The sequence below is a fragment of the Fusarium solani genome, assembly GCF_023522795.1.
Source record: "Fusarium solani strain SB1 chromosome Unknown bctg00000004, whole genome shotgun sequence".
Taxonomy (NCBI): domain Eukaryota; kingdom Fungi; phylum Ascomycota; class Sordariomycetes; order Hypocreales; family Nectriaceae; genus Fusarium; species Fusarium solani.
Window position 1 is genome coordinate 3,725,134 of NW_027072152.1, and position 25,748 is coordinate 3,750,881.

Below are 25,748 nucleotides of genomic sequence, written 5' to 3' on the forward strand. Positions count from 1 at the left end.
GTGCCAAGATCTTGCTAGAGCAGCGCTAGGGCGCCTCGTGAGCGCTTCGGGTTGCCAGTGTCTTGTGCCAAGGCTATTCTCAAAATTGTAGTAACAAGATGACTCTAGGCGTTTATGCTTCAGTAAAAATCTCACGATAAAGTGTGGTCGGCTATGCGTAAGCTAAAAAGAGAAGTGTGAGCCTCCCCTGGCTTTAAACGACCTGGGTGAATTTCTCGTAGCCTTACTTGCCAATATTCCTCACATCACACGCCGTGATGCTCCACTTCGAGCGTCGTATTCGACCCAAGATCAATAATAGGGAGATGCACATCAGCACCAGAGATAGGTTAGTCATAATCAGCTTCACTAGCTGGCCTTTGACAGCGGGTTACTATTGGCAACTTCCCTGGTAGGTCAACTTTTTACGGTGTGCGGTGTTACAGTCAATCACGTTGGAGAATGAAATGTACAGCCCCAGATGCCAGTGTATTTGCTACGTGAGCAACGTGGAATCATTCTTGACGAGAATTCCATTCCCGGTCAAATCGCGTCAGAGAACGCTGTGCCGTGGGCACGCAATCAAGTGCCTTGATAGATATGCGGCTCGGCAGGCTCAACATGTACAGCACCGTCTGCGCAAGGTCTTCAGCAGCAAGCGGCTCATATCCCTCAAAGAACTCATCCATGGCACCTTGGTCATACTTGACCCTCTGGAGATGAAAGTGCGTGTCCACGCAGCCAGGTCGTAATGTCAAGACACGTATATCAGAGCCTGCCGTTTCCATGCGGAGGCTATTAGTAAAGCCCTCAAGGAAGGCTTTCGAGGCATGATAAACTGCCTCTCCGTTGAACGGTGGACACTCTAGTCCAGTTACAGAAGACACATTAAGAATGGTCCCCTTCTTTCTCGGCCACATGGAAAGGTTTAGCACTGCGTGCGTGGTAAACATGACGCCATTGATGTTTGTGCCTGACATCTGGGCAACTTGATCAATGGGGAGTTCCCAAAACCTAGCAGGGGCGCCGAGGGCGAGGCCAGCCTTCCATTGTCTTTAGCACTGGACTTATCAAGCGTGTTTCCCAAGGGATAGATGGTAACTGACATTGTTGATAAGAATATCAATCTGACCAAGATCAGAGATGGCTGCCTTGACAGCATTTTCGACCTGGTTTTGATCCTGGATATCGACTGGGTAGACGGAAACCTTGACGTCGGGAGATTTGGCAGTAATTTCGTTTCGCACGTTCTCAAGTTTATCCTTGAAGCGACAGATGCTGTTGAGCGCGTGCGAACAAAAATGTCAACGAGTCATGTTTCCGCTCACCTTGCTGCGGGATACCAGAGCAATGTTGACGCCATGCTCAGCCAGAAGCTTGGCTGTAGCTTCGCCAATGCCCATAGAAGCTCCAGTCTAGTCGGACGATTAGCAGACGGTCGTGGTAGTAGAACATGGCGAAATGACGACGAACGATGAAGGCAGTCTGTCCTCTTAAAGAATCCATCATGATCGAAATGTCTGTCAAAGGAGCAAAGAACTCGATTGGAAAATGAATCAAGCCAATATCAAAAATGAGGGTTTTGAATACGAGCAAGCCAAGCATTTGTCATCCTTACCCACAGGCTCGCCGCCTGCAATGACCGCGCCGTGATGATGCCGACGGTGACTCCCGGCCGGCGCTTACACCTCCCTCGTCGTGCCAAAAAGGCCCGAAAGCGCAAACGGCAATCGGAAGCGCCAGCTAGTAATGATAAGACGTGATAGAAACTCATCACGTATATCTACTGCAGCGACGTTCAGGTCTAACTGTGAAGCTACTTGACACCATTCTCGATAGCCCAGGCACATGAAATGGATGTAGTTCAGTAAAATGGTCCATCTTAATCTAGGTACTATGGCTTCATCTTCTTGATTGACCTCTTGACCGAGTCTGAAGAGAAAAACGTTCTCATGTCTTGAACAAAAAGGTCGGGGCACTCGAGGGACGAGAAATGGCCCCCAGTTCCATATTCCCTCCAATACTGAATGTTGGCAGCCTGCTGTGCCCAATCCTTTGGACACTATAAACAGTCAGCGCGATCCAGGGACACACATCTTGGGGTCTACTCACATGGAGCTGCTCTTTCGCATACATGCTCACGCCGGTAGGGCAACCGACGTACGTCTCAAATGTCCTCTCGGCCTCTCGTCGCGACCCAAAGGCTTCGCGGTAGAAGCGCAGACCTGGCGTTGCCCCTTGGATCCAGTGCATCACCACAAGCGTAATGATGGTCTCGGGGTCGAAAGCTTCAGAAACGTGGCCCCAGTCGTGAAACTTTTCGACGAACCAGGCCAGCAAACCAACGGGTGAATCACCCAGAGCAAAGCCAAGCGTCTGAGGTCTTGTTCTCTGCTGCTCCAGATATCCACTCTGATCCAGCTCAAAGTTTTTCCTGACGCGCAACGCCTCGTGTTCGAAGTCAGAGTATAGGACTCCAGACAGACACCAGCGGAGATAGGCCAGTGGAGCTGACCAAAGGGTTGGGGGCGGCACAGGGAACATGTTGAGATGCTGAGCACGCACAACCTCTGGGAACTGGATCGCCACAGATCTCGTGATGAAGGATCCAAAGTCGCCCCCCTGCGTAACAAACCACTTATACCCAAGCACATCCGTCATCAAAATCTTGAAGGCGCGAGCTGTAATCTCGGGGCCAACTCCCGACTTGGCTGGGGCTGGTGAGAAGCCAAACCCGGGGATCGACGGCGCAACGACGTGAAAGGACGGATCGGTTGGCTTTTCCGGGTCGCTGAGGCGGCCGACGACTTTGGAGGCTTCCATGAAAGATCCTGGCCAACCATGGGAGAATAGTAGCGGAATAGCACTCGGGCTTGTCGACTTTGCATGCGTAAAGTGCAGAACCAAGGGTCCATACCCTGGCACTTGGATCTTGACCAGATAGTGATTGAACACGTCGTTTATGAATTTCTGGTAGCGAGGAAAAGGTCAGCCAATTCGTCCAAGAATTACCGTCGGTCAATACCCACCTCCTGCTTCTCCCAGCTACACTCGTCTCTCCAGTACCGAGCGAGCCGCTGCACTTGGGCGACCTTGGCACCCTGAGACCAGTCATTGGGTCCAAAGTCACTCTGTTCAGATGGATAGCGAGCCAAGTCAAGTTTCTGTCGAGTCGTCTTAACAAGATCCTTGTCAAACTGCACCGAGAAGGGGACGGGCTGGTTGAGCTTCAGCTCTTGCTCCGATGGCAGACACAGTCGAGACATGATGGAGGTTTATGTTTCAGTTGCTCAAAGCTCCAGAATGCAGAACATCAATTTTCACTGAGAGAGACAGCTAGATCCTTAAATGACGTTTGGGCAGGCGTACAGACTTGCCCTTTGCCTCGAGCCTGGTCGGGTGTAAAAGTGGGAGCGCTTCTGCTTGCAAGTGACAAACTAAACCCTCGGATCCACATTACCTATGCACACCATCAGCGTTTCCACTTGCCTCGTTTGCATCAGCCATCAGGGCAGACACGCAACTTGCCAAACTTGGCCTACTAATCAAGACGTCCAACTTTAGTAGATTGCTAGTTAGGCACTGTAGGGCTCGACCCGGTTGGCCAGGGAGATGGGCCAGCAGTCATATCCCGGGGGGGCGTTCCAGCGCTTGTGGCAGGCCGCCGCGTGCGTGCCTATGCCCAGAATCGCAAATTGCACTGGCCAATCATCCGCAAAACAGCATCTCAAGAATATCCACGTCATCTTTGATGATATTGAAAGCAGCTACCTGTTCAAATTGTCGCCGTCCAAGGCATTGACAGACGATCAAGCAGCTTTGGTAGAGGAGATTGTCAAGGGGCTCCTCGCTGATCTCAAAAACGGCACCAGCAGTATCATCGTGATCGGCGATACGCAGCTCCGCTGGAACAGCACATCCGCCGACTGGATCTCGTTCAGAAACGCCCCCGAGGAGGTGGGATCGATTCACACAGTGCAAGGCTACGATCTAAACTACATCGGAGTCATTATAGGCCTGGACATGCGGTTCGACCCCACGCGGCGACGTCTCTTGGTCGATCGCGACTCGTTCTTTGACAAGAAGGGCAAGGAAAATAACCCGGCCCTCGACAAGACCTACTCGGACGATGGCCTTCTGCGGTTCATCACGTAGATCTATGCTGTGCTCATGACGCGTGGCATCCGGGGGACGTACGTGTACGCGTGTGATCCCGGGTTACGGGAGTATCTTAAGGGTCTCATTCCATTCCATTCGTGACACTCTGCACTGGATCAAAGGTATCTCCCGGGTAGTAATGATAACTGAGTTGAGACAGAGAGCCTGCATGTTCAGAGCCTCGTCTACCTCTTCTTTATAAACAAGTCTCACATGATAATGGGTGACATCTGTCGTCTGAATAAACTAAAGTTGCCCAGGCCGAAAATGACTTCCCTGACGCCCGGCTTGGGATAGAACGGGGCCGGGTTATGTGCTCACCGCTGAATGCAGAAGTAATTACTCAACTGACAGCCATATTCGCGAGCCTGGTTCTCAAATTGGCTGCTGCTATTGGGTCACGCGGTTCTCTTGTGCAGCAGAGAGTAAAATCAGGCTGCGTTGCGAATGCAAAATTGCCTGCCAAGGCCGCCTCTCCAATCAACTTGGCCAACCCGAAAGACTCAGCTGAATTAAACCTGCCATCCTCAGCACGCCATATTAAAGCCACGGCGTTATTGTCAGGCATAAACGTGCTTGGCAGGGAGAAGAGGGAAGCTCTAAAAGCCCAGTTTTGCCGGGGTCCACGCGCGCTTCTCCTGGAAATCACAATTCTCAGGTCCTCACCACCATGGATCGCTGGTGCAGGATTGTTCCCTTCATGGTTCTGGCCTTTCAGGCCTTGATATTAACGACGACAGCGCAGGCGAGTGACGGTGAAGAGATTGCTTATGCCGAAGACGGCTCCACCTGTACGACACACCTCTTCCCTAGAACATTTGAACCTCATTAACACAAGCATATTAGATCGCACACTGCGTTGTGATACCTCCGAGACTTATATCTCATCTACTACGTACAGTGATGATGAGAAAACGTATGGTTTCTGCGACATCGGCGGAGATGGATATCATCAAGTTCACACATCATGCCGTGGAAGCACCATTTACTACACCGGGTGGACATCAGATGGTGCTAACCCATATGGATCTTATATCTGGTACCGTCTTGAATATCTACCCCTAACCGGCGAGAACTCCATGTCTGACAGCATTCCTAGTCCCACAGGCTCTTGCGTCACAGCGACCATCTATACGTCCTACAGCAAAGGGTTTATATCATCGCGCGCGTATCATATTTACTGCAATACCAGAGAGCCCATGTCTAGATATTTTATGGAGCGCCCATCGGATTGTAGGTGCACGGCGTCAAGGGCATGGCTTTCTCTAGCTTTGGATCTTTGAGCTGATCTCCTTGCAGGGTCCGACGAACCGATCACAGTCACAGTTCCCGATCCTCAACCAACGTTCCCAGGAGCCACGGTTTTCTCTGCAACCTCAACAGATGATAGCGATTCAGCAAGCCAAACCGATGATACGAGGCTAAGTCTAATAGCAAAGGGTGGGCCTAGCTCAGGTGTTATTGCCGGCGCGGTGGTCGGAGCCCTCGCTGGCATCGCTCTGATTGCCTGCGCCCTGATAATCGGTTTCCGCATGGGAAGACGGCATCCCCGGCTAGATAACCAAGAGTCGGGGCCGAAGAAGAGCTTCAGGGACACCATTAGTTCTTTTCCACGACCAGCCATCGGATGGAGTCGCCCCAACGCCAAAGAAACCCCCAAAAACGACCTGCAGAACGATGTTTCCGTCCTCCAGGTGAATTTCTCAGATGATGCAACTGCAAAGAGGGCATCCGAGCTGCCGAGTCCAGCACAGAGTCCAGTGAACCAAGTACAAAGCATTCCACCGCCCATCAGCCCCCAGCCTTACTCTACAGATGCAGCTGAGAGTCACAGGGTTGAACTCCCAACTGGGCTCGAGTCTCAAGGTTGGGCTAGGTCGGACGCACATCCATTGCCGTATGAGGTTGACGCGCAGCCGCAGACGCATGAAGTGGACGGAACGCCCAACAATAGGACATCGTCACCATAAATAGGACGATAATAGACCAGTCTAGGTAGTGAGGATATAGTTACTGCGACAGGCATAGATTTGGAGATTTGATAAATGTGTCTTTTGCTGTTGTGGCCGATGGCTTCTTGTCATCATTGCAGATAATAAGAATAATAATAAATTTGGAGACTTAACTTCAAAGGGGGCATACATATAACAAAGGCACTTTATAGTAACCTCTATAGGAATTGGCATATGATGCTATGAAGTGTTGATATTGTGTTCTTTGTTATAGTTGAAGCCCGGCCCTTGAAGGAATAACTAAGCCAGAAGACAGAGCCATAGATAGTTACCTTTACAACTGTTGACGACACTCCAAGGCGAGCCGAGCCTGTCAATTAAACGATTTAATATCTGCCTGAGCATGTCTTCAAGCTTTCTACTACAAATCCTCACATCGAGAGACCTGGTGGGAGTAGTGCACTGAGAAATCACACATTAGCAGACTCGGACATCCTGCCACGATCGGTTGAACTTGATCAATAATAACCTTCCGTGTGTTGATGCGCTTGCACTCTATATCCCGCGTCATCTTTTACATTTAGTCTATCTAAGTCACCTTCGAGTGGCTCAATTCCGATTAGACCAGATCACCACAATCCCTCAACGTGATCCCCTCACGGCCCACCCAGTACCTGGGCCACTATTGTCCTCAGCATGCCCGGTTCATTTTGATCGGATATCCCACAGGTTCTCTACTCGGGCTTGCGATGACGCCATTTAATAATCGCAGGATTCATCGGTCGGGAGAACATTGACTGTGGACGACCATTAGCGCACAGAGTATATGAGAGGATACTTCAGAACTCACTGAATAATCTGTTGCCGGGATCGGCGCCTTAGGGTCAACTTGTTCGATGTGAAGCAGTCTCACAAAGGTGGCGACGATGGCACCGAGTTGCGCATACGCATAGTGCTCGCCAACGCATCGATGTCTTCCAGCGCCAAAGGGTAGATACGGGCTGCTCACTGCCTTGCTCATCATGCCAAACCCGTAATCAACCTTTTGCGAATCATCCACCGGCTTCTCGAGGGGGTCAACCTTGTCCCAGCGATGTGGATCCCATTCCAGGGGCCGGGAAAGAAGTCTTCAGATCGTGCGAGAGTACCGGGAGATGCGAGCAAGGTGTGAGATGGAGGAACAACCCATTCGGTGCCTGGTACAGGCATAGGGGATTTGACTTCGCGCATGATTGAGTGGATGGGGCTGTGTAGACGTAGAGTTTCCTTGATGACTTGACCATTGAGTGTTAGCTTCTGCACGTTTTCCCAAGTCAGCGGTGCTGGTGGCGAGCCAAGAACCTCGAGCTGCTCTTGGTACATTTCCTCGACCAGATGCGGCTTATGGGCGAGGTTGAGGAAGAGCCATGCGCCACTTGCTGCTGTGTTGTGCTGGCCGCCCATAAGAATAGCGATCAATAGTCGTGCGACATGTATGTCCGGGAGAACTGTGCCATCCTTGTACTGCGCATCCATAAGGGTCCAGATCATGTCGGTCTCATCACCCTGGTTCCCTTGTTCGCGACGCTGTCGAATAATGTTGGCAAACAATCCTTCCATGACATTACGGGCGTGGTCGCGACGTCGATTCTGCGGCAGAGGAAGCCAAGGCATGACGAAATTGATGGGCTGGAATCCATCGTCAAGGTGGCGGTAGAGAAGAGCAAATGTGCTATCGAACATGGAGCGGACCTCGTTGCCCAGCAATGACCCAGAAGCCGTGTAGATGGTGATTTCAGCCATGACCTCGGTGATGTTGACTTGCCCAGTTTCTCCTTTGAAGTAGGGCGAGGTGTTGACATAGTCTTCAACTTCCTTGACAAACTTGGGGATATAAGCACGCAACGCTTCTGTGGTCAGGCCAAGTTTCAGAAGCTAAAGGATGGTCAGGCGAGGACAAGAAATGGGTTGGGTGATTGCATACTCTTTTCTGATCCATGAACCTCGCATTAGAACAATCATATACCACTTCCTTGCCAAACACAGGCGTCGTGAGCTTTCCATACACCTCCTCGGCGTTCAAATCAGCATGCTTGCCATTGAGGATGAACTCATTCCCTTTCTGTCCGAGAAAGACGGTAGTCGGCTTCCCGAGCAGGATGAAGGTGAAGCAATCCCCATACTTGGCTTTGCAGTCAAAAAAGAACTTGTATGGATCAATGCCATACTGAACACTGCTGCCAATGAACGGAAATATGTGAAAGACGACGGGCGGTCGGTTCCGGTCGGGGAAGTACAGCTGCCCAATCACATTGCGGACAATGGCGATGACAACGACGAGGCCGATGGTAAGAGGAATCGAGATGGAGAGCGGCAGAGCTCGAAAGCTTCCATATAGAGACTCCATTGGAGTGTACGTCGCAGCTTTTTGCCCTTTTGAGAGCACACCAAGAACAATTTTTACAAGTGGTCAGACTGTCAGCATCATCCGTTCGATTCATTTTGCATCGCTATCGCTGGATGAGTAAGCTAGCGAACCAGGGCGGTGAAAGGACTGGGGTTCACGTCTAAGTGCAAAGGAAGGAAGCTGTGATTGCCCAATGTTTCTGTCTCTCATGGGGCTTCTCATCCCGCCAGTCACCATTCTTATTGCCCCAAGTCATGTAGGCCTATGGGGACAACTTGATGGATCATGCGACTAAAAATACTTATACGCCAAAACGAAGGGGAGAGACAGAGGAAACAGTGAGCAAAACTGCCGAGAATGGGATTCGAACAAGAATACGAAAACATCTCAGGCAGGCTGTACGTGGACCCACGAAATACTGTATACGGTTAGCCCGTGTCACGCCTCAATCACAAGTGAGAGAGGCAGACTTGCGCGACAACAGCAGAAGAATTAAATCATTGATTGAAAGTAAAGATTGCAAAAAAGAGACCCAAGCCTAGGAGTCGAACCTAGCTCCCCGGACCCCAGAGTCAGGGCACAGTTTGACTTTGGCAAACTGCGTGTCACCGCAGGATGTTACCGCTACACCACCTCGGGCAGCAAATTGACCCATAAACTCCCTTATACGGCTAGTCTGTTTCCCGGGACGGGATTTCCAGTACGTGCGCAAACGACAAGACATCGTGCAGCATTGGCAAAATGAACGAAATCACAATGCACTAAGCAAATCGCTCAGAGTGAGAAAAAAGAAGCCCCAAGTCTAGGAGTCGAACCTAGCTCCCTGACCCCCTTATTCAGGGCACAGTTTTATGCTTTTTGAACTGCGTGCCAAACATGATGTTTCCGCTACACCAACTCGGGCAGTGGTTTTATCCACAATCCGCCCTTTATAGTTAGCGCTCTGCGCTTCATTGCACAATGGACTAAGTTCACACACCGCTGCACCCGTCTGGGATGATTAAAACAATCAGCCAACATCAGTGCCTGTTTGTACCAGAATGTTGCAGTATTAAAAAGCAGAGAGCGCCTTGAGTTTGGCAAGGGAGACAAAGGCTTTCAGGCTGATCCAATCTCTGTAACCCCACCCCAAGCCGGCCGGACCACGAAGTCAGTAGTTCACCACCGTGGTTTGGTAACAAGCAGAATAGGTTGAGGGACAGTTGCAAGTTTCTACGAGAATCACACCAGAAATCATGTAATTAAAGTCAATTTGGGTTTGTGCCTAGATCAATTTCACCCCGTTCACTCCCTCCTCTCAACCACTGTGGTCGATAACGCCCTTCTCCTTGTCATCCGTCCGCCGGCGAGAGTTAGCTATGATGCTCTCTGCCTGTTCCCCCAGAATAACGTCGAATTTCTATCACAAAGAGTCAGGATTGCAATATTTAATTTACATGAGCATGATGTACTTACCGGTCCCTCGAAGCGATGACCGTAGAATAGCCAGTAGAGGGCAATGAGGACCACCAAGATGCCAATAACGACACACACGTAATCTAGGGTGCGTTAGCACAACATACACGAACACTCCATCGGCGACACTTACTCATTGTGTTTCCCGAAACTGGAATAGCCGTCGGAAAGCAAAAGAACTGGTCGAGGTTAGATAGCTGAGATAAACGGGGTGGGTTTGACTTACAATAGAGGTGACGACGACGAAAATGCAAGCAAGCCAGTTAACCGCGTGTCCCCATCTTCCTAGCTTGAAAGGTGTGTCTGCATTCTGATGCCCCTTTAGAATTCCCCGACCCCGGATAAGCAGAGTAATGACAGGGAACGCATAAGAAACGTTGAGCAAGATCGTGCACGACGAGATGTAGGCTCCAAAGGCCACACTAGGACCTAAGTACAAAAGACCAAACGCAACGTTAAAAAGGTAGCAGAGCATGATTGCTCGGATCGGGACATTCAGACCAGGTTGAATGTGGGCAAAGTAATCTGGAAAGATGATGCCCTTGTCACGAGCCATGGCAAAGAGGAGTCGGCTTGCGCTCGTGGTGCTTGCGTTTGTACCGTTGATGAAGCAAACGGCTAGCATGAGGGTCAAGATAGTGGTTGCTGCTCGATTCTTTGTTGCCAGGAGGATCATCTCGACGATGGGCATGCCGGTGGCTGATGCGGAGATTGCGGCAATATCAGGGAGACAAAAGAGCATGATGAGGATAAAGGCACCTCCACTGTTGCACCGGTTAGCAGAGATTCATAGCGAAGAGTTGTTTGGAAGACTCACGTAACTCCACCAACTGCAATAGCGTATACCATTGCTCGAGGTGCATCTCTGGCAGGGTTTGGCATCTCCTCAGCCATGTGCAGCACAACATCAAAGCCAATAAGTGACAGAGCCGACTGAAGCAGGCCAAGGATCCATGCCATGCCATCAGACCAGCCAGTCTGGTTATCAAAGTTTGTAAACACAAAGGATGCATCGCTCTTCTTGGACATAGCGAGAAGGACGATGCCAATGATGATGACGCCCAAGACGGACCAGAAGACTGCTCAAGTCAGATGGGAACTGTCAAAATGCAATAGGAGACTTACGTGCTGCGTCGTTCCATCGACCGAGAATTCTGTTACCAAAAATGTTGGCGATGGTCGCAAAGGTGAGGATGGCTAGGAAGATCAGGTAGGTGCTCCATTGGGTTACGACAAACTTGTCGTTGGAGGCAACGACGGCAGCGGCACAGATAAACTGGGCTAAGTCCCAAGTTAGCATATATCCGACACCGGCATAGAGTACACGTACCAGCAAAGAAGCCCTGGACGGTGACGACGACAAGCCAGCCGCCAATGTTAATCCAGCCGACCCAGAAGCTCTACCGCATGTCAGCAACTAGATCAGGCAGGGATGTATATTTTCATACCATAACCCGCCTCCATTTCTCAGTGCACAAGGCAAATACAAAATGATATTGTCCACCAGCCGTTGGCCAGATGGCTGCCATTTCTCCAAGGCTCGCGGTGAGGGCAAAGTTGCAGAGGACGCAAAAGATGAAGCCGTAGACGAGGGATACAGCACCGCCCGAGGGGAGGACGAGACCGATGGATCCAGCGAGGGCAATCCAAGTACTACACACCGGTCAGTCATCGAATCTTCTGTCTAGAGAGGAGTCCTTACTTGAGGATGGCAAAGGCCATGGCCACCATGGTCAGCCTCGACAGTCGAGGCTGCAGGTGGCCCTCATGGGGGTTCGATAGAGTCGATTCAGACATTTTTGATGGAAGTTGTCAGATGTGTCAAAGAGCTTTTGGCACGGGAACAAGCCGTCCATTTATCTTCCTCCAGCCGTCACACAAGCAACGTGTGTCAAAGACCCCCTCGTTGATCCTCGGACAGTTCGGACCGTCTCGGCCAGCGGCACAATCAGGTCCCAAGACAAGATGAGGAGGTTGAAAGTAGTTCTCTATCAAAGATATCGCATCGCCACAAGGTCTAGCTTGACAAGGTGGCGCTCCGATAACGAGGGACGTTTACCGCTTCTGGTAATTTTGCGAGAATCTCCGCATTCCCGGTTGACGGTGTCAAAACGCGGGGTGCAGTAGCGTCCTTTTGATGGATAAACGACGACCCCAAAGAGGTAATTTTGCGAGAGGTCCGCATGGAAGGTAGGGGTCGTGATCTTGATGATATCAACTCCCGAGATACAGGCGCTCGAAGAATTTCCTTGAAGGGAAATCTGGTATCAGCAGGATGTTGATTGTGACCTTTTTGATTGGTTTTTCTGAGCGGTCCGTGGCGGTTGCAATGGGTACATAATGGCTCCCTTTCCCCGTGAATGGCTTTCGGCTCTTCAGGATTCCAATCACTCGCAAATTAAGATTGTATACTCTTTCAACATGTCTTCCAGAGATGGCTTTTCTTGGACGCAGGAGCAGGGCCTCAAGCCTGGTGTTCCCTGCATCGGTGCCATTCAACCTCCGACCAACCTCAACAATGCATCACCAGACGTCTTTGATGTAATTGTTGTTGGTGCAGGATACTGCGGACTCACAGCCTCTCGAGACACCTCTGTATCTGGCAAGTCTCCCTTTCTCCATTGTTATGGCTGTCTACTAACACTATCCTCTACAGGCCTCAAGGTCCTCCTCCTCGAAGGACGCGATCGCATCGGCGGCCGCTCATGGTCATCCAACATGGGCGGATACCCATTCGAGATGGGCGGCACATGGGTCTACTGGGGCCAGCCCAACATCTGGAGAGAGATTCTCCGGTACCAGATGCAGGATGAGCTCGAAATCTCGTACGACTTTACAAGAGGTGTCAACCAATACTTCCTGGCTGGCCCTGATGGCACCCAGCAGTTTAGTCACGAAGAAGAGGTCAGTACAGTCTTGCCCTAGCCTACCATCAGTTCCTCACCATCACAGGACGCCATCATGGACTCTGGTCTCCGCAAGTTGGTCAACGTCGACGGCGACCTAGGCAGACGAGTCATCCCCTATCCCCACTCTGCCGCCTTCACACCCGAAGCCCTCCAATACGACAAGGTCTCCGTCGCGGACCGTATCAACGAGATCAAAGACTCCCTAACACCCAACGAGCGCATCGGTGTTGAAGCATTTGTTCTGCTCTGCAGCGGCGGTACCCTCGAGACAACCAGTCTGTTCGAGTTCCTGCACTGGTGGGCTCTCTGCGAGTACTCGTACGACGGCTGCATCCGGTATCTGGTAAAGTACAAGTTCCGCGGTGGTCAATCAAGCTTTGCAATCCGATTCTTCCGTGAGGCACTGGCCAGTGGTAACTTGACTTACTCCTTCAACTCTCCTATTGCCAGCGTCAAGACCACAAAGGACGGCGTGACAGTAACCACTCGGGGAGGCCAGTCCTACCGAGCCAAGAAGCTGATCAGCGCCATGCCCCTCAACGTCTTGAACGCCGTCACATTTGATCCTCCTTTGCTCAGGGGAAAGAAGACGGCTGCGGACATTGGACATGTCAACCAGTGTATCAAGGTTCACGCCGAGATTCGCGAGAAAGATTTGCGTTCCTACACTGGCATCAGCTACCCTCATAACAATCTCTACTACGCTCTTGGTGATGGAACCACTCCAGCTGGTAACACCCATATCGTTGCTTTTGGTGGAACGCATCAGCACTTTCACCCTGAAGATAACATTGACGAGACCAAGAAGGCCCTTCAAGGGTTGGTTCCCATGGATATCCAGCGCATAGTAAGTCGAACCCAACAGATATAGTAGCTCATCTAACTTCTTCAGGTGTTCCACAATTGGTCCAGAGACGAGTTTGCAAAGGGCGCCTGGTAAGCAACCTTGCCTCTTGAACATTGACCTTGACTAACACTTCTCAGGTTCTTCTCCGCCCCCGGCCTCCTTTCCAACCACCTCTCAGACATGCGAGCCCAGCAAGGCAACATTTACTTTGCAAGTTCAGACTGGGCTCTCGGCTGGCGAAGCTTCATCGATGGTGCGATTGAGGAAGGAACTCGCGCGGCCATGTCAGTTCGAAGGGATCTAGTCGAGTCACCGGCGAAGCCCAAGTTGGCGTGAGACTGTCTTGTCTTTTCTTGGTTTGAAGTGACCAGTTGGGATCTCTTTCTTGTACACAAAAAGTATTTATAGAACTATCGTGCGTTTTGCAGAGCTCTAGCATATCTTTCTTGGTAAAAGGTCGGGTTGGCCGTTATATTCCGCCGTGGATATGGAGTCGACGACATTTATATCATTATCAATCTACACAAGTTTTTCCATTCGAACAACCTCCCCTGGTTTAACCCTGACTCTATCTATCTTCTGGTGCAGTTATCCTATCAAGGGCTGGGTTTCAACTATAACAAAAAACCCAATATTAGCCCTGAGTCATCCAGCAGTTAATTTTAAGCCCAGAAATCACTCATCTCGGGACGGGTCTTTCACGCTCCCGTCCGAGAAAGACTCCAGCCAAATTTGTATATTTCGCTACCGTAGATGCCGGGTATTCCGTATTACTTCTATTCAGGATAAGATGTATAAATGCCAACAAAAGAAAGAGAGACATAAGAAAAGCAGGAAAGAAAACGAATCAAGATACGGGCCCAACTCAATCACCAGACTCGCCAATGTAGCCTTCAACCTCCCTACGCCACCGTATTATAACCCTTGGGGCCAACAAGTACCTGTAAAATCCAGAGTTTGTTCGATTAAAGAAAAGAATCAGACCAGCCCAATCATGTTTTAGTGCTCGGGAGAATTACCGCCCTCGTTCGACATGAGCTCCACCATAGACTCTCTCGATTTGGGTTGGAGGTTGCTAGGATACCAGATGTAAAAAGCAACCATGACGAAGAACATCAACACTGAGTCAAAGACAAACGTTGGCCACTCGTGCTGCTGGAGATATCCTTCTTTGTCCATAATGTACTCGATCACCCGAAACACGTTCCGCACCAAGACCATCATCGACGTCCAGTACAGCATGTGTAGACACGACTTCCATGGAACATCACTGACGGCGAAGTTGTCGGTCAGATGAGCCTTGTACCGCAGGTGAAAGACAAGACAACAGATCATGAAGCCAATGAACAGAAAAACCTGGAGGAGCAACCCAGCAATGACGATTGTATTGCCAGTCGCGGCCCTCTCATCATCGGCTAGCATGCCTGCACCGCTAGATTGGACGTTGAGGGTGGCTAGGTCGCCAATGACGAATATGATGGTCGTCCAACGGGGGAGATGAGTGAGAGCTCTTCACCTTGGAGGGCTCTGACAAGACGAGAGTAGACCATGTACAGCGTTGCGGCGAAGAAGACGGGCGGTATGAGCAGGAAGATGGCCTGCATGATGTAGAAGATCAATGATTCAGTGGCATTCCAAGCTGCTGCTCGAAAGATGTACCCAAGCACTTCGCCTGAGACATGGCGTCAGCCAGCGGAATAGTTAGAGTCCATCGTAAACTCACATATGCCGCCAATAAAGAATGGCATGCAGAACCATAGTCTCGTTTGAAACATTTTCCATCCATGTGCCACAGTGACGATGGTGAAGAGGACGGTGAATATTACGGAGCCTGGGAGACTGGGCACATATTGCCACAGGTACACAAGGCCCTTGTACTTTTGTAGAGTCGGCATGCTCAGAGGGGAGCTGATACTTGGTAGCGTTGCAGTTCGATCTTTGAGCGTTTCGAACGGGTAGTGACTCGATGTATCGGATATGGTTGACTTGGACAAGATATAATGGCGTGCTATCGACGTGAAGAACAAAAAAGGGTGAACAGGGACAGCAACATCCCTTATAACCTCCACGATCTCAGCCCATGCCTTTCTTTCCTATACGATCAGCCAATAGTCTTACTCCCATCTCGGTTGCTGACACGCGTGTTCTTTGAAATGCCCTGCCACTCAACCTGGAAATCCAAGCATCATCCAGGGTAGACGGTAAAAAAAGACGAACACGCGTGTTAGCTAATCAGATTTACAAGGGATCACCCCGATCATCTACCTTTTTGGGCTTAGCTCCTGATGGCTTGGACAGGGGTACAGCTCCTCTGACAGATTAGCGACCAAGTTCCCTTCCGACGTGATGATGCGTCTTTCCACGAGCAAGTAAGCTTCTTCACCCCTAATGTCTCTACCCACGCGTCCTTCTTCCTTTTGCCTCTCGTATAAACATCCAGCTTTGTGGATCTTGGCCTAGTCACGCATTGCGCAGGAGAGTTGTCCCCGCGCGTTTCCGCCGTCCGACCACCCTTCACCTCTTGTCCTACCAGATGCTCCGACGTAGCCATAAAAAGTCCCGTAGAGGTTGCACAGAGTGGTGAGTCTCTAACCCTGTGGCTTGAATCCATGTACCCGGCTTTATCCCTGAGCATGTACTAACGTTGAGCTACAGCAAGCAACGGCACGTCAAGGTACTTGCTCTTTAACGATGCAACCTATACCCTCCATAGCTAACTCACATCTTTTTGACGAATCAGTGCGATGAAACTCGTCCGGCATGTCGTCTCTGCACAGTATCTGGTCGTAACTGCAGCTTCACATCACAAGTACCAACCCAGAACCCCTTGAGCTCTTCCCAAGATGCGCGACCCAAAAGTCCGGTCGATAGTCGCAGTTCATCATCTGGCGTCACCCCAGTACCCGACGCCACTCCCCCAGTACCAACCTTCGATGCCGACATCAACCTAGAGCACATGGAGCTTCTCATCCACTTAACAGTCGACAAGGGCGTGTTCAACCTCGGTGATGACCTCCAAGACACCTTCTCAACGCTCCCCATTGCTCTTAAGGCAGGTCTAGAAGCTCCATATCTGCTTTATCAGCTTCTCGCCTTTTCAGCCCGCCATCTTGCTTTTCTCAATCCAGATCGCACTCCTCACTACCTCCACCAAGCCGTCACCCTCCAGACCCGCGCCTTGTCCCTCTTCAATACTACCAGACCAGAGGTGAACCGTTCCAATTGCGTGGCAATCCTCCTCTTCTCAGTGGCTCTTGGTCATCACCTTCTGGCCGACTCACTGTGCAAACGGGAACCGGGGGGGTTGGAAGGCTTCTTGACTCATTACGTGCAGTGCATAGAGATGAACCGTAGTATCTATACTATTGTTCAAGCTGCGTGGCCATTACTGTTGGAGTCGGAACTGGAACCGATTCTTTCATGGAGCTCCGGAAACACTTCACAACCCCCGAGGGGTAATCACTGCCAGCGCATCAAGGAGCTGATAGAAAAGGCACAAGGTCTAAGCCAGGAGGAGAGGGAAGCCTGTCAAACAGCAATCAACTACCTACAACTCGGATTCGACGCCTTTCCTGATGGTGCAAACAGGTTTAGGATGATATTCACATGGACGATGCTTGCACCGCCAGAGGTCACGAACCTGCTGGCAATCAGGAGGCCCGAGGTTCTAATCCTACTGAGCTATTACGCTTTGTTGTTACATTATGGAAGAAGCATGTGGCAGGTTGGCGATGCTGGAGTGTACATATTAGGTCTCATCGAGGAGTATCTCGGGTCAGAGTGGCATGAGTGGCTTGAATACCCACGATCAGCTATAATGAAAGACCTCGAATAGCACCCTTTACAAAAAGCGATACTTTGGCAGCCAGGTCGATGAAAGAGAGACACCAATATAACCCTTCAGTTTCTCCTCCCCTAAAGATAAGGAATAGAGTATAATAAGAATAGGTAAAGAAGCTTAAACGCTTTACCTTAGTATTATATATCTTTAGCTAATTATTATGCTTGAGGGGAGCTAGGTGATTAACCATCTTGATATTCTGATGTCTCGTTTATTTCTCGACTCTCGCGCTTGATATAGTCACTTTGTGTTGCCACCGTGTGTGCCCAAACGTCAAGGTGGGAGATGAAGCTGCAGGTGGCACAGCTACTGGGTCTGGAGCGGCCCGCATCTGCAACGGCTTTACAGACCAGGACGCATGTCTGAGATGCTGTTTCAGATAGAACATTGCGTGGCAACAGAACCACATGTTTTCTAGAATTGAGAAAAAGCCCCCACAGATAGACTACAACCACGCAGGCTTAGAACTGTCAACGGATGTGTATGGCGTAGGTCAGGGGTGTAAACAATGGTTAACCCAGCAAGCTGAACCAAGGGTCTTGGCATATGGGGTCGAATGCTCCAGCTGAAACGCCTCTGGATAATACTATTCTAGTTCCGAAGGGCAGTTTCATAGATCCTCGGCACTTGACTCTATTAAAAGACTGCAACGTTACTAGGAAAGTGGTTGACAATCACATGCATTTCCACCTGCAAACTCGGTATTGATTTCGGTCGTGACTCTTCAACACCATCCCTGTTGAGTAAAGCCGTCAGCACCAATCTTCACAAGCCCATATTCTAGCAATTAATTATCTTAATCCAGTTAATGCACACGTAACTCTACAAAGGACCGTCAGCAACCTCGATACTCGCCGGCAACCCCGGTTGAGATGCCCATATCGGGCTCTAGCGCCCTCCAGGCTGTCAACCAATCTACCAATCACGAACCCCACGAATGAAGATTCGAGGTTGGTCGGTCGTCACGGGGGCAAAAAAAATCCCCACCCTCAGCTCTCGGCATGAGCCAATACAATAACCGACAACAACCTCGTCAAAAGCAAAGAACACGAGCCTCCAACCCATGCCTTGACCTGCTTGAACCCTGCCCCTTTGAGGACACCATAGAGACGTGGCTCTGCTCTCTCCTGAATCCCCCCTGCAGATGTCGTTGGCTAAAAGAAACAATGGTAGCCGCCATCCAACGCGTTATAAAACCCTCCCATGCTGACATCTCCAAGGATGCTATGAATGCTGCAAGCGGCGCCTCAAGTGCGACAAGACAGAGCCAGAATGCCTCAAGTGTCAGAAGAAGGGCATCTCCTGCTCCGGCCAGGGTCTCCGCTGCCGCTTCAGCAGCCACATGGTCGTGAACCCCAGGACGCCAGGCACTCAAACGCTGAACCTCGTATCGAGGCCTAGCGCATCTCAGAGCAGCATCGTTTTCAATCAACCTGAGAAAAGTTATCGCTGGGTTGATGCTGGACAACGTGTCAAGAAGGGACGCGTTAGGAGATCTCAAGAGTCTGAGAAGTCTTCTACTAGCAGCCCAGAAGCTGTGCCATCTTCGGCGTCTTCAAGCACTGATGACAGTGTGTCCGAAATAGGCGAAGTGTCAGACACGCCATCTGAAAGATGTAGCGTCATGGTTCCTTATGCATATCAAACGCCTCTTCGTCCTGCACCGGATGAATCATCTCGTCCCCACACGAGGATGCTCTTCAGTCACTGTATGTTTCCAATTGTTGTCAAACGACTGTTGGCTAACCTATTCAGTCGCGAGCACCGTAGCCCCAGCCATGGTTGTGCTAGACATCTTCAGCAACGGCTATCGAGACATCATCCTCCCCCTCGCCTGCCAAGACGAAGTTCTTGAACGAGCGGTCTCTGTCGTATCCGCTTTCCATCTAGCACAGAAAGCCCCAGGACTTCGGCCCGCAGCCGAAGCAGGTCATCACGCCATCGTTACAAAGCTCCGCAGGGATTCTTTTAAGCTCACTCCGGAGCAACTATTTAACCCATATACTCTAGCGACAATCTTAGTCCTTCTCGTTGGCGAAACCATCACAGGCGCCGACAACTACACCTATCTTTTAGAGATGCTAAACTGTCTCGCCCAGTCTCCGGAATCCATTGCCGCACTTCCACGGAGCCTCAGGGAGTTTTTCTTGCAGCAGATCAAGATGTAATCCCTTTCCCTTCCAAAGTTAAGCCAAGCATAACTGACCATCAAGCAGGTTCCAACTCTTCGGGTTTCCCCTCTCAGATGAGAGAAAAGGACTCAATATTCTCGCTAGCCCAGCCGACGACTACCTCGACTTCATGTCATATCCAGATCTCGGCCCAGATTCAGAACACTACGCCAACATGGAGCTCATGAGATCGGCCATCCACGACGCCTGCGGGATATACCGAAGACGTGCCGAATCCTCACTCAGTCAGGACGAGTCCATCCACTTGATAGAACAGATGCGACAAAAAGTCATCGGGCTAGACTGTAGCACCAAAGGCGCTCACGCTCTGGTTTGGACATATTTCATCGCAGCCGCTGAGAGCACTCTTCCAGAGCATCGAGAGTTCTTCTCTGGACGGCTAAAGTCGCTTTACCAGGTCACGGGTTTTGGTAGTATCCCTGTTGCGTTGCAAGCACTCAAGACTATCTGGTCTATGCAGGGCACGCGGAGATGGACTGAGATTGTCAGCACCGACACTCCCATCTTGATCATGTAAATAATTTACGGTTCATGAGGTGGGCCCGGCGCAGCATGATGGGAAAACCAGTTTGAATCTGAACAGAGGAAGCTGGGAATTAGAACTCGTTACTTGTACATAATTCGATCATGATTCATGAATTTCATGTCATACCAGACGCTTCTGATAAGACAAACGTCAAAACACCAAAATCCTCAATAGAGAGCCCTTAACCTCCCTTGCACCCATTCCAACAAATACGGCTCTCCATACGTTGTACTCCAAAATTTTCCTCTCCCTTCATCCTTTGTGCTCATGCTTGGCCTTCTTCTTCGGTCGCATCTCAGACTGATACATCTGGAAAAAGTTCTCTGCCTCTGTGGGATGCTCCCCCGTCACGTCGTGAAACGCAGTGGTGGCGACGTAGTTGGTTTTCCCCTCACGAACAAGACTATAGTACTCGAGAATGTATTGCTGCTCGGACTGATCAATGTCCGACTGCGCCTTGAGAACCTTTTTTGCTTCCGCTCTGTAACTTGAAGTTAGATCGCATCTTGCAGCATAGACTTCAGTACTTACTGGGCGATGTGCTCAAACTGCAACTCGGTTCCGAGGGCTTTGCTTGCTGCTGCTGCCAGCTCTTTTCCTGCACAGAGGGTCGGTCCTAGGGGTCGTCTGTGAGCATGAACAACTGAAAGTCAACAACGCAACTTACCAGTCACTACCATCATCTGGCCTCGATGTTTGTCGTCGAACCCATGTTTTCCCTTACCTGTGAGCACATGGGCAGCAACATGGGCCACGTCCTAACAAGAGCAATTAGCATGTTCTCCAGTCTGGAAAGGACTTGGACCTACGCCCAGTGCCACAGGGGCAAACTTGTGCTTTTCGCCAATAGGCAGTGGAAGGATTCCCTCCTGCTTAGCCTGCGGGGCGTAGAGAAGCAAGTTCTCTGCATAGAATCCAGCCCTAGAAAGTCAGTAGCGGCTCGACCCCAAGAGCATATAGACAGCCTACCGGATAACACAAGCAGAGGTTCCAGTTGACGTGCTCGGATCTCCCTTGGCTTCGAGCACCAAACTCTCCAGATCGATAAACTCCCTCAGCCGAGGCTGCTTATCTCTCTCTGCATAATCACATCCTGCAGAACTAATCAAGCAAACATTCGGAATATCCGCCTTCTTCGCCGCCCTCGCCAACTCCTCGCAAATCTCAATCTTGTGCTCATGAGCCGGCGGAACAAGGCAGATAGTATCACAGCCTGTTTCCTTGAGAGCTTTGATCATAACTCGGAGACGGCCGGGTTCATGGCGGACGATGGTGGCTCCCAGCTCCTTCAGTTCCTTTGCATGGTCTGAGTCGGGATCGAGGGCTAGACCGACGACGCCGGAGACCTTTCTGGAAAAGTCTCGATGTTTGAGGATCAACTCGGCTATTAGGAAACCCGTGTTTCCATCAGCAGCTGTGACACACACTTTTCGCGACGACGACATGTTTTGTTCGTCTCTGATTCCAGTCGAGATAGTGTTGCAAGTGTTCCTCGCGAGTAAACCCGAAAAATCTGGCAGGCGGTTGTATTATAGCCCAACTTTACTACGTCAGCGGCTCCTCTTCACAGCAGTTTGATCTAGCTACAACGTGGTATTGAAAATATGCCGAGCGTCATTCCTTCACGAAATGCGTACGAGGTGACATTGTGGTCCCTTTGCAGGACGGAGCTATTCATCCGACAAGCGCCATCTACGTAGACACAGGTCATTACCGTACTGGATAAGGGCAGAACACGACAAGGCTCCAGTTCAGACTGACGCCAATATTGCACCATCGTGGCATGAGGCTGAGGGGTTGGAAAGATTAACTTTGACAGCCAGCTTTATCACGATAAGCGGCATTTCCCAGGACTTTGCAGTCACTTACCGCCTAGGCTTCAGTTGATTCATATCAACGTTAGAGTACTTGAGTCTTGAGTTACTGCTGATTGAGCATAAATTCACCTGGAGATGCACAGGTTTCGGTTTGGATAGGTTCACAAATATAGATAGCAGTGTATGAGATGGATTAATTTCAGTTCCGCTTGTTGGCAATGAGCTCGTCTATGATTTGAATTATATACATTACGACGACTTCAGACCACCCTTGCGTCCAGCCTCCTTGGCCTTCTCACTACCAGGCTCAAACGAACCTGATGAAGCCTTTCCTCCCTCAGAAGCAACCTCGCGCTGGTAATGTCAGCACATACTCTTCACATCATCTCGGTGTTTACGAACCAGCTTGTCGGGGTCCATGCTGGCAAATCCGCCAGTCGAGGCCTTTCCACCCTTGGACGCAATCTCTTGAACCTCCTCCTTGGGTCTGGGTGAGTTAGCTACACGATTGGGAAATTGCGACAAGGTTGACAAGACTCACCGGTTGGCAAAGTTACCAGGGTTGGTGTTCTCAGTCATGTTGACGGTTTGTATGTGAATGGCTTGTTGCAGTTGATCGAAGGTGTTGTTTAGGTACGATCTCGACAAATAGCCTGAGTCTCTCCCCATATAAATACTTATTGATCTGCTATGGAGCTCATCGAAGCATATGCAAAGACGTTATTGTGCATTTTGATGACGTCGATGACTCTGACGCCCTGACTAGTTCCAATGCAAGCGACAGATGCTCGCCATAATACGGGATGACGTCCTTTGGCAGAATTCCCTCGCTCTAGTTCGACTTTGCGACGAAGACCGTGCTCATGAAAGGTGATAATGACACCCATGGTCACCGCTCAACCGCAGTCCAAGACAAGGCTTGTCCGTCAGCGTCATCATCGAAACAGCCTCACGGCGATCAATTCGATGATAGCGCTCATTATTCAGTGATTATCCGAGGAAATGAGTGCATCGGTCGATCTCGATGCGTGAAGTTTTGAACGGTTTCAGTTAATTACGCCATGTCGTCATCGAGTCGGGATATCACTTTTACCCCTGCGCAAGCAAGTCCACCAGGCGGAACAAGATGACGCCAATTTCCTAACAACAGTTTCTGGAGAAGTATGATGAAACCAATAATCTCATTATCCAACTCCAGGTCTACGCTATGCCGGCAATCTAAGCTCCCCCAACGATCTATCAGACCTAGCAGCCGTCGCCGGCCTTTCCAACGACCTCATCTCCACATCAACCTTGACAAAGATCTTATGGTTTGATGAATTATCATCCAGTTGCTCCCAATCTCGATCCGCAACTATACTTGATACGACGCTGTTGTGCATGTGCTGACGTCCGGCCAAGGCCCTGGTGTTGGTCCTCATTGACGCCCTTCTTGTGTCGTTGTATGGTGTTACTTGAGCTGGCGAGTGTCCATGCGTAGTATCAAATGTGATCCAGTTCTTTACTAGTTGTCGTAATGAGGGTAGTGAGCCGGCAATGATTCCCGTTCCTGATTCAAAGACGGACCACAGGACGATGTTTCCGACATTATCTGATAAAAAGTCAGTCGTCTAAATAAAGCCGGCCGTGAAGAAAACCATGTGAACATGAACATACGTAGATAGTTCTCGGGCTGAGCATAAAAGGCAATGTACGGTAGTCGTACTATAGTAGCAATAGACGCCCTGTCAGAGTCAGTATCAGCAACCTCAAACACAGCGGACGAAAATCAATCTTACAAAACACCAAGACCAAGAATAATGCTGATGGATATCTTAGTCGCCCTCTTCATCTGGGTCTTGTACAACATGAATCCAGGCAATATCGCACACACCCAATCAGTAAGCACCGCCGCAGCAGATACGAGATAGCTCAAGCTCGTAATGACAATAGGCGGTGAACACTGTCCCGCATTCTTGTCCCAGTTTGCTGAGATGGGGCGACACATAGTAAGCAGTCCAATGATGACGATGAGGGTTGAGATAACCGAGGCTACGAGTGTCACCCAGACGATGATGCGATGCGTCTTTTCGATAGCGATTCGAAGGAGGGTGACGCAGATGGAGCCTTTGATAAAGATCAAAGAGCTGCAGTAGAAAGTTTGAAACAGCCAGATGTACTATCAACTCAGAGTCAGCCAGTTCCCTGTTCATGCTGAGAGTACTCACCATCCGGCCGTCTCGTTGCATATTATCGTTCAGTCGCTCATCTGGGGCGCCAATGCCGACGTATGTTCCTTTCGATACCACACCAACAACGCAGATGAACAAAATCTACCATCCGCATCAGCATGCTATTGAACGAATGAACTCGCTCAGTATTACTCACCCAGCCAGTCAGCATGAGCCCGTCGTCCATCCCAAAGATGCCTTGCCTAATTCTGATAGCGGATCTCGCAATCACTACCATTGCAGAAGGAGGCGTGTAGAAGAGAGCGACTGTAAGGAGGACAAGTCCCAGTCCCTCGGGTGTAATCGTTGTCGCATCAGGATCAACTGCCATGGCGGCTCAGCTCATTCAATGAGGAATTACCGAACAAAAATCCGTTCAAATTGAAAACAACGCAGTTTCCCCTCGAGTATCGACCCAATTCCCTTTATCAATATTGCCACTTGACCTCCATGCACACCTCTTCCCAGACTTGTCACCGCCCTCGAGTCTCTTCCCCGCGTTAAAGCATCGCCTAGTCTCCCTCTAGTTCAGCCCCAAGCCTGCACGAGACGGTCAATCGCTTCTAACTTGAGCAACCGGGGAGGAACCTGCCAGACGCTAGCGTCACCCGACCAGAAACGCCAGCCGAGGAGAACCACGCCAGCGCCCGACGCCCATCGCGTTCGAGCCTTGGTGAGGCTTCAGACCAGTGACTATTCTGAAACGGGGCTTGGTAAGAAGCGAACTGTCGTGGTTCAAGGGAGCCCGGGAGGGATCAGCACTAGGTAGAAGCAGGAACACGATCCAGCTGCTTGGTGAACGGACATGCAGCATCCTGACAAGTTGACTCGCACGATTGGCTTGCAATCTAACAAACTCTCGAGGTCCAAGTTACGTAGGCACTTTCGTGACATCTCCAAACATCGTCAGCCAACAACCCAGAACTCCAACATCAGAATACATCCTGCCTCAACAACTTGACCCTCTCGCAGATGAGCAATTTCAACACCCAGAGTCTCGATCCCAAATCGAATGTTTATCCCCAGGCTTCCGCGTTCCGCTGCGAATCCGAAGCCACGGCGCCGCCACCTCATGCACGCCGTTTCCAGCCTCGGGATCAACAGTCCGCGCGCCGGTATCGCGGAGCGTCATGTTTGCCAAGGCAGCAGGCTGTTCCAAACGAGGCCAAGGAGAAATCTTATTTATATGAGTAAAGGGATAACGAGAGGGCAAAAGCTGCTAGAATTTCAGCGTCAAGCATGTCAGTGGTGAATACTCATGTTTCTCTAAGATGGCGCTGAGACATGCCCACCACTCGGCCAAAAGCCACTGAAGAGAAGTGATCCAGATCCTTTTTGATGCTTTGATAAGAACCCATTGTTCAGCTTTTTGCTCTAAAGCCCCAGACTTTGCGATTCAAGGATTCGAGTCATTTCAATGTTTTCACCCACAAACGATAGCGCCATCAACCTCTCCACGCCAACAAGACAAGAACG

General features: G+C 50.3%; 12 protein-coding genes across 12 annotated transcripts; 5 read left to right on the forward strand and 7 right to left on the reverse strand.

The window, feature by feature from the left end:
- Window positions 1-494: 494 nt before the first annotated feature.
- On the reverse strand, window positions 495-3,245 carry MRS44_008279 (uncharacterized protein; the record flags this gene model as incomplete). The annotated part of the gene is made up of 6 exons (XM_065620850.1): window positions 495-1,022; window positions 1,086-1,257; window positions 1,308-1,394; window positions 1,899-2,041; window positions 2,092-2,949; window positions 3,009-3,245. 6 exons carry the CDS (start codon window positions 3,243-3,245, stop codon window positions 495-497), a joined length of 2,025 nt encoding a protein of 674 aa, XP_065476922.1.
- Window positions 3,246-3,591: 346 nt separating this feature from the next.
- On the forward strand, window positions 3,592-4,134 carry MRS44_008280 (uncharacterized protein; the record flags this gene model as incomplete). The annotated part of the gene is made up of 1 exon (XM_065620851.1): window positions 3,592-4,134. The coding sequence occupies one exon, from the start codon at window positions 3,592-3,594 to the stop codon at window positions 4,132-4,134; it is 543 nt and encodes a 180-aa protein (XP_065476923.1).
- Window positions 4,135-4,807: 673 nt separating this feature from the next.
- MRS44_008281 (uncharacterized protein) lies at window positions 4,808-6,107 on the forward strand (the record flags this gene model as incomplete). Its single annotated transcript, XM_065620852.1, has 3 exons — window positions 4,808-4,928; window positions 4,984-5,370; window positions 5,437-6,107. The coding sequence occupies 3 exons, from the start codon at window positions 4,808-4,810 to the stop codon at window positions 6,105-6,107; spliced, it is 1,179 nt and encodes a 392-aa protein (XP_065476924.1).
- A 716-nt stretch (window positions 6,108-6,823) lies between these two features.
- Window positions 6,824-8,475, reverse strand: MRS44_008282 (uncharacterized protein; the record flags this gene model as incomplete). The annotated part of the gene is made up of 4 exons (XM_065620853.1): window positions 6,824-6,886; window positions 6,940-7,090; window positions 7,171-8,003; window positions 8,095-8,475. 4 exons carry the CDS (start codon window positions 8,473-8,475, stop codon window positions 6,824-6,826), a joined length of 1,428 nt encoding a protein of 475 aa, XP_065476925.1.
- A 1,297-nt stretch (window positions 8,476-9,772) lies between these two features.
- On the reverse strand, window positions 9,773-11,727 carry MRS44_008283 (uncharacterized protein; the record flags this gene model as incomplete). Its single annotated transcript, XM_046280026.2, has 9 exons — window positions 9,773-9,874; window positions 9,931-10,013; window positions 10,064-10,109; window positions 10,157-10,694; window positions 10,748-11,009; window positions 11,056-11,211; window positions 11,261-11,330; window positions 11,379-11,583; window positions 11,633-11,727. The coding sequence occupies 9 exons, from the start codon at window positions 11,725-11,727 to the stop codon at window positions 9,773-9,775; spliced, it is 1,557 nt and encodes a 518-aa protein (XP_046133690.2).
- Window positions 11,728-12,351: 624 nt separating this feature from the next.
- On the forward strand, window positions 12,352-14,022 carry MRS44_008284 (uncharacterized protein; the record flags this gene model as incomplete). The annotated part of the gene is made up of 4 exons (XM_065620854.1): window positions 12,352-12,834; window positions 12,883-13,686; window positions 13,732-13,775; window positions 13,824-14,022. 4 exons carry the CDS (start codon window positions 12,352-12,354, stop codon window positions 14,020-14,022), a joined length of 1,530 nt encoding a protein of 509 aa, XP_065476926.1.
- Window positions 14,023-14,685: 663 nt separating this feature from the next.
- On the reverse strand, window positions 14,686-15,581 carry MRS44_008285 (uncharacterized protein; the record flags this gene model as incomplete). The annotated part of the gene is made up of 3 exons (XM_065620855.1): window positions 14,686-15,118; window positions 15,157-15,358; window positions 15,410-15,581. 3 exons carry the CDS (start codon window positions 15,579-15,581, stop codon window positions 14,686-14,688), a joined length of 807 nt encoding a protein of 268 aa, XP_065476927.1.
- A 638-nt stretch (window positions 15,582-16,219) lies between these two features.
- MRS44_008286 (uncharacterized protein) lies at window positions 16,220-17,521 on the forward strand (the record flags this gene model as incomplete). Its single annotated transcript, XM_065620856.1, has 3 exons — window positions 16,220-16,266; window positions 16,342-16,360; window positions 16,400-17,521. The coding sequence occupies 3 exons, from the start codon at window positions 16,220-16,222 to the stop codon at window positions 17,519-17,521; spliced, it is 1,188 nt and encodes a 395-aa protein (XP_065476928.1).
- Window positions 17,522-18,869: 1,348 nt separating this feature from the next.
- Window positions 18,870-20,236, forward strand: MRS44_008287 (uncharacterized protein; the record flags this gene model as incomplete). The annotated part of the gene is made up of 3 exons (XM_046275865.2): window positions 18,870-19,236; window positions 19,283-19,691; window positions 19,744-20,236. The coding sequence occupies 3 exons, from the start codon at window positions 18,870-18,872 to the stop codon at window positions 20,234-20,236; spliced, it is 1,269 nt and encodes a 422-aa protein (XP_046133686.2).
- Window positions 20,237-20,497: 261 nt separating this feature from the next.
- Window positions 20,498-21,690, reverse strand: MRS44_008288 (uncharacterized protein; the record flags this gene model as incomplete). The annotated part of the gene is made up of 5 exons (XM_046281030.2): window positions 20,498-20,726; window positions 20,777-20,861; window positions 20,913-21,003; window positions 21,055-21,166; window positions 21,215-21,690. 5 exons carry the CDS (start codon window positions 21,688-21,690, stop codon window positions 20,498-20,500), a joined length of 993 nt encoding a protein of 330 aa, XP_046133685.1.
- A 621-nt stretch (window positions 21,691-22,311) lies between these two features.
- MRS44_008289 (uncharacterized protein) lies at window positions 22,312-22,641 on the reverse strand (the record flags this gene model as incomplete). Its single annotated transcript, XM_046283502.2, has 3 exons — window positions 22,312-22,416; window positions 22,465-22,549; window positions 22,604-22,641. 3 exons carry the CDS (start codon window positions 22,639-22,641, stop codon window positions 22,312-22,314), a joined length of 228 nt encoding a protein of 75 aa, XP_046133684.1.
- A 626-nt stretch (window positions 22,642-23,267) lies between these two features.
- On the reverse strand, window positions 23,268-24,603 carry MRS44_008290 (uncharacterized protein; the record flags this gene model as incomplete). Its single annotated transcript, XM_046279433.2, has 5 exons — window positions 23,268-23,653; window positions 23,719-23,786; window positions 23,841-24,220; window positions 24,270-24,374; window positions 24,430-24,603. 5 exons carry the CDS (start codon window positions 24,601-24,603, stop codon window positions 23,268-23,270), a joined length of 1,113 nt encoding a protein of 370 aa, XP_046133683.2.
- Window positions 24,604-25,748: the final 1,145 nt, after the last annotated feature.